This window comes from Lampetra planeri, chromosome 31, assembly GCF_965212315.1.
Source record: "Lampetra planeri chromosome 31, kcLamPlan1.2.h2, whole genome shotgun sequence".
Classification (NCBI taxonomy): Eukaryota; Metazoa; Chordata; class Hyperoartia; order Petromyzontiformes; family Petromyzontidae; genus Lampetra; species Lampetra planeri.
The window spans coordinates 10,667,986-10,680,845 of record NC_136137.1 but is presented as its reverse complement, the minus strand read 5'-3'; the positions used below and the strand labels follow the sequence as shown (position 1 = coordinate 10,680,845).

Genomic DNA, 12,860 nt, shown 5'->3' with positions numbered 1-12,860 from the left:
TGTTCAGCTGTCAGAATCTTCTGGAAACACTGACACTCCCGGACACACGGTTCAATACGCCCGGCATTCGATCACTCGGCTCTCGAGGAGCTGCGTCCTGCGTGCATAACTACACAAGCCACCGCTGTACAACAAAATAAAATAAAAACAAGTGATTGCAGTAGGGACGGCACGAGAGGGATGCTGGGATGGGCCCTGCACCCGCCGACCGGGAGCAACCGGAGGAGGGCTTGGATTGCAGGCGCGCCTCAGAATCTAGTCGCTGACTTTGCGTGCCCTAATTACCAGGTGCAATCACCTGCGTGGCGCTTGTGCTGCATTACATACGGCCTTAATTGCTCGCTGATGTTGCCATCAGTTAAACAATGCTAATGTGCCTCTCTCGTCTGCTGATTATGTTGCCCGCAGCACCCCGGGGAGATCCCACACAAAACAGCAGAGATAACAATCCGCCCAGTGGATTAGATTATATTTATTATTGATACTTTGCAGAGCATTTAGCCCAAATATTCTCCGTACAAAAGGTTAAAAACACAGACATGAATCTTCGTCAGGGACGCACACTTTTTTTCTACTTGCCATGATCCCTTTTTTTTTGTAATGCTAATGCGCGGTTATATATTTATGCGGCAAATAATTAATATATCGTGGTGTCATGGGCCGTGTGTGTATATATAATTCACGTGCCATCCTCCCATGGCGCACGACTTGCAGACGGCTGTCACGAACGATCAGTGAGACTCGCGAACGTGAGAGGGCGGAGACGCCACGAGGGCCCGCGGCGCCTGCTTGGTGTACGCCACGACGACAATGCCGGCGGCATTTGCGGGTTGGCACTGTGGTGTCCGGGCAGTGGCTCGGCGGGGTGAGGAAGTACGCTGGCACGGGGCGGGCGGGAGAGCGCCGGGTGATGACGCACGCGGGCCACCGGGCCTCTGCGATGGCAACTTTCACACATCTCTTGTCATCCCCTACCGATTTGTAAACTCCTTTTTTTTACCGCGTACCAGTTTTCCAAGCAACTTCTAACACTTTACACAAGGTTGTAAATATATATTATGTATAATACACGTGGGTTTTTTTGTGCGTTGCTTAGAAAACTTGTACGCGGTAAAACAAAAAAAAGGGTTTACACATCGGCAGCCGTGCGAGCAACAGTGGCAATAGCTAGCCGCAGGCCGACCGTCAGCTCTCCTTCTTTTTGCCGATCCTGCCAAGGCCACCAGGCCTAGGCAAAGAACCCTGAAGATCCATTCCTGGAATGGCCCTTGCTCCCCCGGTGCAGATCGGATGCGAAGGTGACCACGTCTCCCGGCCCCTCACCCCCCACCCTCTCTCCCCCCACCCTCTCTCCCCCCCACCCTCTCTCCCCCCACCCTCTCTCCCCCCACCCTCTCTCCCCCCCACCCTCTCTCCCCCCACACTCTCTCCCCCCACCCACTCTCCCCTCACCCGCAGATGGACCCCATGCAGAAGGCACTGCTCGCACCCTTCCACCTGCATCTCCCGCCGCGCAAGCGCCACGTCATCTCGTGCAACGTGTGCCAGCTCCGTTTCAACTCCGAGGTGAGGGCGGCTCGCGCGGGCCCCAAAGGTCTCGGAGCGACAGCCCCTTTCCCCCCCCTCCACCCCACTTGCTACGTTCCCAGGCGCACCGCTACTTCTGACACAAGCAACCCCCGTGCACCTCCGCTCGAGGCATTATTGCTACGCTTGTTCACTTAGGAAAGCCTCATCCGAGTCTCAAGACTCTTTTTCAGGAGGGTCCTGCCAGGTTTTTAGCAATAAGTGGTGAGGATTGTATAGATGATTGTTTTGGCTTGTGTTTCAAAATCCTAAGGCTGTACAGGCAGACCTTGCTTAGTGCGACCCCATAGAATGCTGATTCGTCATAGCACTCTTTGTCGCGGAGAATTTGTGTATGAAAAAAATGCAATCAAAATGTATATAAAGCACTTCCGAGTGACAACGCGCAGCAAAGGACCCGCACCCGCCCACCATCGTCCGCTCTGACAATGAGTGACGTACGCTGTGAGCCAATCAGTCCCCGCCCCCCGCGAGTAGATGATCACGATTCGTGGTCGCAACAATGTTTTTTGTTTATGTGTCTTCTTCTGATGTAACTACAAGTACAGTGCGTTTAGCCAGGTGGTGACTCACGGGACCAGGTTCGAGCTTCAGGCTCGAACTAAAAGGAACCTCAGTACAGACATTGTCACTGGAGGCATCGCTAAGACCAGGATGGAGAGAGCAGTGGCTCCTCCAACCTCGTGAGTACAGCAGATAACACTGATGTCATAATAAACTATTAGTTTTATTTATGAAATAATGTTTACCACCTGTATAATCATTAGCGCTATTACCGATACCCCAATAAAGTCCCCATATATTGCTCATACGAAAGAAATAAGGCTGTCAGGAACGCATCCCCATGTAGACAATGATATCATGACCCTGTTTAGCGCCGATTCGATTAGTGCTCACTTCCCCAGAAACGCATCTAGCCCGCTAAGCGAGGTCTGCCTGTGTTGAATCAAAACAGGGCTTTCTACTTTCGTGAAGGCCAGTTTTCATAGGACCTTGCCCTCTTAGCCTACGCAACTGCAGATTGCTCGGGTCGAATGAGGATGATACCTCCCTGTGTTCCCCTTTGCTTCGCAAGCCTCAAGGACAGCCTTGTGGATGAGAGCGCATCGCAGGATGGCACATCCTCCCCCCTCTTATTCTGGAATCAGAGCATGCAAATCTGCTCGAACCCCCACTCCTTGGGAGCGAGTCAAGTAAAGGAAGAGAGAGCCCACTCGGGGTCAAATCCATGCAACGTTTGTCCTCGGCCCGTGGCCTCAACGGTTTGCGAGCGGAACGACGGGAGAATGTATCTTCCTATTGACGCAGAATTGTGAGAGAACCGTGGGGCACAAAGCGCGGCGACGTCCTCAGCGCTGCTCGTTCCTTTGCCAGCACCGTGGAGGGGGCTCTGCCACGACAGCGTGCGGTCTCGCTCACCTTCCCGGCAGACGTTATTGCTGCCGTGAAAAAAACGTATTCAGAGTTTAGAACCTGACCATGCAAGCAGCGAGGAGTTCTAAGGGAGGACCACCGAGCGTATTCAACTCTCAACGCAGGCTCCAGTGAACAACCCCAGGCCACGCTGGCGACCTCTCCTGCGTCATGGTCCTAGAGCCTGGACATGATCTTTCGTCCCAACCTGGCTTCCCTGACCTTCTCGTAAAGAGCTGAATTGGCCGATGCCCTGACCTTCAGGGCTGCCAGACAAAGACCCCTCTGGAATCCCTCCCACGCCTGCCACCCGGCATTCTGCCGGATCGAGGTCCTCCTCACACCGCACTCGGAAACACCTCCAAGGAGAGTTATACACTGTCTATATCTAGCCCCCCCCCCATCTTTGACTTTAGTCGATCCTGAACTTCAACATATAGACCCCACCCACTAAATTAGGCCCTCTCAATCACCAGGCCATCAAGTTCAGTGCCAGGCCTTAACACCACGCACCCCTTTGGCTGAGCAGGTCTGCTCTCAACAGGAGCTGCCAGGCTTCTCCCACCGTCATGGCCAAGAGGTCAGAGATCTACTTCGTCCTGAGCCAATTCGGCGTGGTCAAAAAAATCACCTCTGCTCCTTCCCTGCTGACCTTTTCCAAAATCAAAATCTTTGGAACGAGGGGGGGGAAGGCGGGAACACATGCCTCAACTGTCCCGCTCACTAACATTGCGTCCATCACGATGGCCTCCCGTTGCCAAAAACCTGGACGCAAGCACACGGTCGTCTTGGCGTTCTCCTCAGAGGGAAACCAGTCCACCGTCGGGTGTCCACACCTGCGTGTCACTTACTGGCACTCGCGTGCCCACTCCCCCAGGGCAAGCCTCCCAACCGGGCCCATGGAGCCACCTCCACCGTGGCTGCCTTGTAGCCGCAGGTCACTAGGAACAGTCTCACATGCCCCCCGCCACCCATCTCCGGCAACCTGCCGAACACTGCCCTCCAGTGATTAAACTTTTCGTGAACACCCCCCCCCCCTTGCACAGTGTTGATCAGTCAGGTTGTTGTCCTCCCCCCGCACCTCCTATTAGCACAGTTCAAGTTAATGTATTAGGTATAGCCCTGTGAGCCAGTCGGCTCTTGAATTGGGTGTAACCGCAACAAACAAAAAACAAAAACATGAACAAGACCCCTGGGATTAGGCATCGGCCAACCTGGGATGGGCCACTCGCTTCATGGGGCTGAGAGATTAGTCCCCAAACCCCCCCCAACTTGGTCAATGGTAACTTTTGTGCCAACACCAGCACTGCTTGCCTTTCACCCCACGAGGATTAAGGGGCTCTGCAGGCCTCACGTTTGGTGGCGCGCTCCGACGGCTCGCACGGCCAGGACCGTGTACGATTCGGCATGCCACGTCGCCGTGTGAATACATCTTATAGTGACTATGTGCAAACAGAAAATCCAAGAAAAGACAGAAAAATATTGTAGGAAAAGCACCGCACACCAACACTGTGTGCAAAAATCCGAGTGGGGTGCAAGTCAAACAACAACAACCACAAGACAACTTAGATTTAGGCCATCAGTCTAACTCTGTACTACAACAAACAAACATGGCCAAACCAAAAACTTTTCGAAAGTTACCAAAATAAAGCCATAAAAGCAATGAAACAGTGATCATAGGAACTGTGACCGAATTTTCACAATAAACGACGTAAACAACATGTACTACCAAACTCTGCAGCCATAGCTGGCTGCATGAGTCACTCCACAACAGTAGGAGCATGTCGGAGTATCAACATTTTTCAATGCACCTTAAAGATCAGCACACTAAATCAAAACACAGATCATACTTTGCAGCAATCATCCGTAGTGAAACATTGTATTTTAGGCCACTAAATTGCAGTGGCAGCTAGGGGTGTACAACTCCTCTAGAGCAGTTTTGAGTGAAGATCTCATAGGTAGTGATTCAAGTTGCAGTTTATTGGCAATAGCATTCCAGACCCTGGGGGCATCAATAGCAAAGGCCCTTCCTCCAGTATTTGTACGGCAATAGGGAATATGAAGCCGGTAAATGAGTGTAGACCTTAGGTCAAATTTGTTCTTTGAAACAGAGAGGAGATCCAGCATGTAATCTGCGGATTTTTTTGTAAGTACATCATGAATAAATAAGATCTGATGCACAAGCCGTCGAACATTGATAGATGTTAAGTTTGACCCAATGTAGAGATCACAGCGATGAGTCCTATATGGGCAGTTCAATGCAAATCTTAAGGCCGAGTGATACATTGAGTCAAGCTTCTTCAGTACAGTACTTGGGGCTGATTTATACACGATGTCACAGTAATCAAGTAGTTGGCTACGTACGGTGCAAAAGAAGTTCAACATACATACATAGAGTGCTCCTCAGTGTTTTTTCTTACGTCCATGGAAACATGCAGATATGTGTCCTTGAGATCTACCAAGGTGAGCCAATCGCCCGGCTTCACGATCGCTCTTAGGGACTCCATATTGAATTGCCTTCATTGTCATAATTCCCTTTTAACCATTTTCTCCTGAAGCCACCAATGTCCTTGGTTACCATAAATAGATGCGAGTAAAATCCCGAGAACGTTTCATCCCTTGCGTACTATTAAACAAAAAATAGCCGCCCACACACTTGCAATACACCGCAAATGTCGCCTTAATTACCAGAGACGTCTCAACGTCCATTTGGCGCTATTTTGAGCACTGTAGCCCTTTCAGTTAGCCGAGCTGCAGCAGTGCCAAGAACAACACCCAGAAAACTTAAACACCAAATCAAAATGGAGGCAGAATGGTCATGTGTGGAGAAGTAGGGGTGGAAACCCTCGCCCAACGTTACAGTTAAATTATTAAATTGATATGATGAGTTTTCTGGGTGCTCTGCACAGGAAGTTGTTTGGGTGCGCCGGCGACTGCAGTGTGAACAACACCCACGATGTTGTGATGAGCGCAGACAATCCCATCAACCGTAAGAAATGTTTCCTTTGTGCCAACGCGAGCGGGGAGAGACTCGTACCCATGCAAGTCTACGCCTGTCGGCGTCTGCCCTACAAAAATATCTCTCCGTGTGCAGATTGTTTCTTCAAAGACCACCCATTCTCCCGGGCACCGCTAAACGCACACGATCCACAAACACCCCGGAGCGATCCCCGCGTCGTCGCAACTCTCAAAACCAAACAGTCGCCCGCGCAAAGCGCGTCTCCCCAGCCCCCCTAGCCCCTAGCACAGACGCTCTATACATGTTTGAGATTCCTGCGGTGGACCCCTAATGGATAAGGATTTTTAACGATCGTTAATAGCGATGTGGTTTTCATCCCAGAGCGTGCGCGCAATGCGGCCAGGTGTGTGCACAATTCATTGTGGCGAACTCCCACCGGGTACACGGGCGAAGTAATGGATCGTCCTGCCCGGCCCCGTCATTATCCACGAGCCTTCGTCAGGACGGCGGCCTGCGTCGCCCGCAAAGGGAGGAAGGTAGGGAGGGAGGTCGCCATCGGCGCTCGCTTCCCCCATGTGGCCTCTCTCGACGTACCACAACCAAACCCTCTCCCGAGACGGCGAGACGTGTTTTTTACGTGAATAATTAACGAGTGTGCTCTTTCGATTTGGCCAGCAACGGAGCAGATTGAGGCACCGGGTTTTGACGCTGTCGTGACGCTCGCAAGCATTTAGTTCTGGCCTGACATTGATCGGCGGGGACACGGGTCAAAGGCGCGTGTACCCGGGAAATCGCGCTCAACGGCCTCGGAGCAAAATGCGATTCACCTCTCCGGCACGGCTCTCACCTCGCATGCGCGTGTCCACTCCCACGTGAGGGAGAGGTGCCCCCGGCACACGAGCTACAAACCGGCCACAACTCGGTTGGCCACATGGCCCAAGTGCGGCCACACCACCCACTCCACAGCCACGTGACACCGGTCTGCCCGGCCACAATACACTCGGCACGCTTTGCATACCCGGACAACAAACCCGCAACCTGCCACGGCAGGCACGCCACACGCGTGTGGGCCACAACGCGCACAGAAACGCTGCGGGATTATACCGATGAGATCCGATGAGACGGTTCAAATGAGTAAAAAAACAACCGACCTCTGACCCCAAGTCATGACCCCCGAATCGGGACAAATCCTCGATTGACTCGTACGTGATCCCAGCATCAGATAGTGCGCATGATTTGATGCTAAAATTGATCAATAACCTATAACTATGTTTATTTTACCAAGTAAGGCCCACTCACTGAGCTATAGCGCTCCCTTTTCAGAAGCGACCTTGCTATCACAAATGATAGCTCAACGAAACGGCTTTTCACGTGGGAATCTTTAGCAGCCAAATACTCTAAACGCGTGTTTCTAAATGTGGAGGGAAACCCGGACGACCCGGAGAAAAAAAATCCACGTGAGAGACAAACACATTCCAAATATACAGGTATCAGGGTCAGGATCGAACCCACAACCTCCTCCATAACATAGTTTTTTTGAGTTGAATCGTGTAAATATAAATGTGCCGTCAAACCTGCCAGCACCTGACACAGCCAACTAGTAAGGTTTGTCACGTAAACAGAACGTGGCCAATTCGTTACTAGTACAGCACACCGGTGTGTTGGAGAGCAAATCCACAACATTCGCAATCCGAGTACACAACCTCCTGTATACCAGACGAGGGAGTTCACATCTCGCCACCGTGGCGCCCATGCGCATGACCAGGGTACAAATGAATGAACCGTGAATGCGGAGTTGAAGCTGAGCGACAGTCGGGGGGGGGGGGGGCGACATCTTTGTACCGTTGACGTGGAGTGTTTGCGTTGGTGGCAGCGGGAGGCCAACCGGTGCTCGCTTTGCTCTTCACAAATGAAAAGACAGCGTTGGTAACATTTGATATTCAATTCAGGAGTTAATTGTATTAAATCCCCCGCCGGGGATGGCTTGCGTGCGTGGTGTGTAGGTTGGCGTGCACTTTTTTTTCGGTTCAGCGAAATTATGTAACTGTTTGACATGTAGTAATGGTAAATGGCAATTTAATATTTAAACACACTTTTCATGAAATGATGAAAAGTGAGCACGCGGCCTTTCAGAAACATTGGCGAGTTTCAGAGTAATTAAGAGTTTGCCGTGTCTTGGAGCCGTGTTCGCACAACACACGGGCCACCATCCACTGTTCTCTTCACAAGAATCGCAGAAGCCGGGTTACCTAACAAGCCCCTTACATTACATAAAACACGTGCTTCGGGTCACCAGGTCGGAATTAGACATTCAAAATGTTATTTTTAGTTGTTATTTATTTTTTCAACCCTCATCAACCGAAGCTTACATTCCATTCACATTCTCGGAATTACTCTTTTTTTTCATGGTGCGTCACGATGTGCACGATAATGTTCGCTTTGATTTGCCAACAAATCTGGACTAATATATATATTTTTTAACCCAAACATGAGCCTTGTTTCCACGAGATGCCTCTGCATCATGCAGGGTGGTTCACTATCTCTAGGTGTATTACCGTGCACTGTAAGGCGATGCCAACTTTGAGCACATGTCTGTGTGAGTATGTGCGGGGAGCAGTGGTGGAGCGGTTAGTGTGCCGCTCTACGAACTCGGCGACCCGAGTTCCATTCTCGCTCACGGCCAACACCAGTGACAATTATCTGAACCAGTCCTGGGCATCCCCTAGGTCGACTCAGCCTCAAATAAGTGCCTGGTGCGGTGTGTAAATATCGCCACTTGGGGAACAAATGTGGCCACCCACCCCCTCGTGTGCCGTGCCGGTCTTCATCGGTGCTCGTGAGCAGCACTTGCCCCAACAGTCTGTTAAAACTTCATGGGGGACCTTTGCCTTTTGTCTGAGTCTGTGCGAGCATTTGTCCGCGCGTCTGTAACAATGCGCTTGTGCAACTGCATGGTCGTGCGTCTGCGCGCAGCTGCTGTCAGATAAGGAGCCACGCGACTCTTCGTTGGATGGTAACCATCGTGCGATTTGGTGGGGGGGGGGGGGTTGGGGGGGGTGGGCCTCCGAGCGACTCCTGTGCCACCTCGCCACACACGGGAGACGACGCCGAGGGATGCCAGATGAACTCGACCTCCCCCGACTTGCCTTCTGCCGCGGTGTCGAGCTCCGTCACAGTCGAGCGTTCGTTCAGACTCGAACACCGCTGGCACAACTGGGTTAAAACGGGACATTCTGACCTCGGGATTCGGAGGGGTTGCCGTCTTAAACGACTACACGTGTCCCCGCATTCATCCATGTATTCGTTGACCTCATCTAAATATAAGCCTCTAATTAGGAAACATCACAACGCGGCCACCGCCGCTGGCGCCAGCGCCATTAATGCGCCCTCGCGAGCTGCGTTTTGTAAGCGGCGTCCCCTTAACGTCCCACGTTTCATCGAATGCAATTCTGCGATGTAAATTGCCAAGTGAAAGAAAACGCACCAAGTAAATAAATAAGCAACCCCCCCCCACTGATTGAACCAATTGACCAATCACCTCTGGCCTTCCTGTGGGACTGCGATTAATACATAGAAATGGATTAGTGCGCGAATGCTCACGCCCAGCGAAGCCCCAGCATCTCGTTCCTCAGCGCTGGTAATTGCGCTCGGCCAGGCCCGTTTAATTGGCCACAGTAAATCTGCTCTGCATACGCGTGGCGTTCATGAGCAGGACGGGGCTTTTAAGGGTCTCTTCATCACCGCTACCCTGGCCCGTAGTGCTTCGGGTGCATGTCCAGCAAGACACCAGTGGTTCCGGCACTGCAGACTGCGTCTACAATGACTGCAGCACAGGCGTCCTCGTTTTAGATCTCGTGTGACATCGGAGTTTCGGGGACATTCGGGAGACGAGGTTCAGAAATGTCCTGCTTAGGAGTCCTGTTTTACTGGACTGTGTGCTCCCAGGAGACCAATTCACGTCGTCCTCAGTGTACGTTATCACAGCGAAGTGGCGTCGATGCGGCTTTATTCCCGCATTGATTATCAGACATCGCACTAAATATTCCGCCGGCAAAACTGGGGGGGAAAAAATGTCCGCTCGTCACAGCGCTATCGGAGAAGTGCGGATTCTGGTTGCGTTCACGTCCACGCAAGTGCTCCGGTAATGGCCTTGGTGAAATGATTCACAAGCTCACCCATTCACTGCACACCATCGACTTTTGAATTCAAATCACTGGAACGAATTCATAATGATCGGTCTTCACGTTTTTTGTTCGGCGAACCTAATGCCGTCGTGCGAATAAGCTCTGCGCAGACATCTGCGCACGCATTCTCTCTGGAGTTGAGATTATTCGACAATAACGGTGCTTTTTTTCACGCAGCAAGATGGAAATTTCAATTAAAATTGTAGATTTTTTGAATTCTCCAAACAAAGGAGTTGACACGGCTCCTTTGGAAGCTGCGCGCCGTTGGTGTCAAGTGGCACCGTTCTCCCAGTGTCCTTGTCCCATCTCTCGAGCTTGCACGGGCGGAATTAAAACTTCGAAACCCACACGATCAGGAGCCGGGGGGTGAGTGGTCGGGGTGGGTGGAGGTAGGGGGTGGGTGGGGGCAGAGAAGAGATTGCAAATAGAACCAGGCCAGCAGCATTGGGTCTGGCCGTCCAATACTGAGGCCCTAATCACTTTCCTTAATGCGCCGGCATTGACGGATGGCCCACCGGCAGCATCAGACCACCCGCTTGAAGAAGTCGGGAGACGCACGCAAGTGCGCTAACGGACGTATCGACGGACCACTTTTGGGATAATTAAGTATTGACGCACATTTCCCCTGGAGGTCCTTGTGGGCACCGGAGACGAAAGAGTGGCCAAAAGTCTGAAAGGGCCATGCCACGCAATTTGGGGGGTGGGGGGGGGAGAGGCGAGCGGTTTGATGGCTGAGCACACCAGCCAACCCGCCAACCCGAACCAACCAGCCAGTAGCCTGGCACTGGCACTAGCCCATAACCATTGCCAATTAGCCAAGCAGCTTCTGTACGTATGTATGCTGGACTTCTTTTTTCGCACCGTACGTAGACAACCGGACAAATCAATTAGTGCTAGCTATACCCCGACCGCTAGTACCAGTCGTACCCATTACTAACTGGCCAGCCACAAGTACCAGCCCTACCCAGAACCAACTCGCCAGCCACAAGTACCAGTCGTACCCAGAACCAACTCGCCAGCCACAAGTACCAGTCGTACCCAGAACCAACTCGCCAGCCACAAGTACCAGTCGTACCCAGAACCAACTCGCCAGCTTACATACAGCAGTGATATCCGCCCATCAATGCCACATCTACCTCGAGCCCCACCTTTTGATGTTCACTACGACCCCTTTCAACGTTTTTTTTTTGGTGTTGACGCTGCCAACGCCACGAGTTTGCCACCGCTGGGCTCCCTCCCTCCCGCGGCCGGCCGGCGGGATGCTCCCTGCCTTTCCCATGGCCGAACCCGCTCGTGCATTCTGTACGGTGACTCCGTAGACTCGACGCTGGCGCCAATAAAACTGCCAAGAATCAACAGGGTCCTGGAAACTCCCCCGAGCGCATAACGATTGTCTCAGGAAGTCCACAGCGAGTTTAAACACCACGGCCCGAGTGGCCGTTTTCCTACGACTCCGGTAGGAGTAGCTCTCGGCGCTAGTGGAAGATGCCGGTGGGAGGCACACGCCTTGATTTCGTACGCACATCGTGCTGTTTTCGCGAAACGGTCTGTATTTCACTCTCGCCCGTTCATTACTGTCAGTGGGGGTTGTACATTTCCCATGGGCGTGCTCCCTGCGTAGCCATTAATTCACGTTTAACACCTCGCTGTCCGCCCGGTCTCGCCGTTAACGCGTTACCCGTCACGCGCAACCTCCGCTTCGCAGAGCCAGGCCACGGCACATTACAAGGGCGGGAAGCACGCCAAGCGCCTCAAGGCCCTGGAGATCAGCAAGGCCAAGCAGGCGGGTGACACGGCCGACCAGGCCGAGCGTGAACCAGGCAAGGACGGGACCACCCCCGCCCAGCCGGCCTGCGCTCCGACCGCACCCTCCCGTGGCGACGGGAGCGACCTCGCGCCCACAGAAGGTGGCCTGCGCCAGCGCTCGGCCACACACCCGCACGCGAGCGCCCGGCACCTGCTTTTTGCAAAGGGTGTCCTCACCTCTGTGTGGGGTCACGTGACTGTCAGGTTCTACCTCGACTGGTATAATACAGGAGGTCGTGGATTCGATCCCGACCCTGATGCCTGCTGCTGTATATTTGGAGCTTGCGTGTCTCTCTCTCTCTCTGTGGTCGTGTGGATTTTTCTCCGGGTCCTCCGTTTGTCCCTCCACATTTAGAACCAACATCACGCGTTTAGAGTATTTGGCTGCTATACATTTCCACATCAAAAGCCACTTAGTTGAGCTATCATTTGTGGCCAGGTTGCTTCTGAAAAAGAGCTATATAGCTCAATGAGCCTTACCTGGTAAAATAAAATACAGTTGAGTTTTTTTTGTTTTTGGCTGGGACCCAAAATGTACGTGAAATTGAAGATGTTTTCACCGTCTCCATGAATGTATGATTGTAAAATGGCACAGCTGACACTTGTGTGGCGATAGTGTTTTCCCGAGCATTCGCGCGTGATTGAAAGCGCCCGTCCATCCCCTTGAAGGGCAGTGCAAGCGATTCATATCCAGCGAGGTGGAGGCCCCGTTGAAGATGTAAAAGCTGTCGTTGTCGAGCTGTGAGCAAGTTCCTGCAGTTGCGGAGAAAGCGGCCGCACCAGTCCGGTGACAAAAATGTGCGGTAAACAGCGAGAATTCCCCTCATGTGATGATGATGATGCGAGACAATGCAGTCTCCCGTCCGTGGAGAGGCATTTGGAAGAAGTAAAGAGGAGAGGTCATTACTCAG

General features: G+C 52.4%; 1 protein-coding gene across 1 annotated transcript in view; it reads left to right on the top strand.

The window, feature by feature from the left end:
• Positions 1 to 12,860, top strand: part of LOC144729217 (zinc finger protein 385D-like) — a 132,893-nt gene that overhangs the window by 109,390 nt on the left and 10,643 nt on the right. Inside the window, exons 3-4 of the mRNA XM_078609289.1 lie at positions 1,459 to 1,566; positions 11,849 to 12,050. Coding sequence (XP_078465415.1) covers positions 1,459 to 1,566; positions 11,849 to 12,050 — 310 coding nt within the window. The remainder of the gene's footprint in view (positions 1 to 1,458; positions 1,567 to 11,848; positions 12,051 to 12,860) is intronic.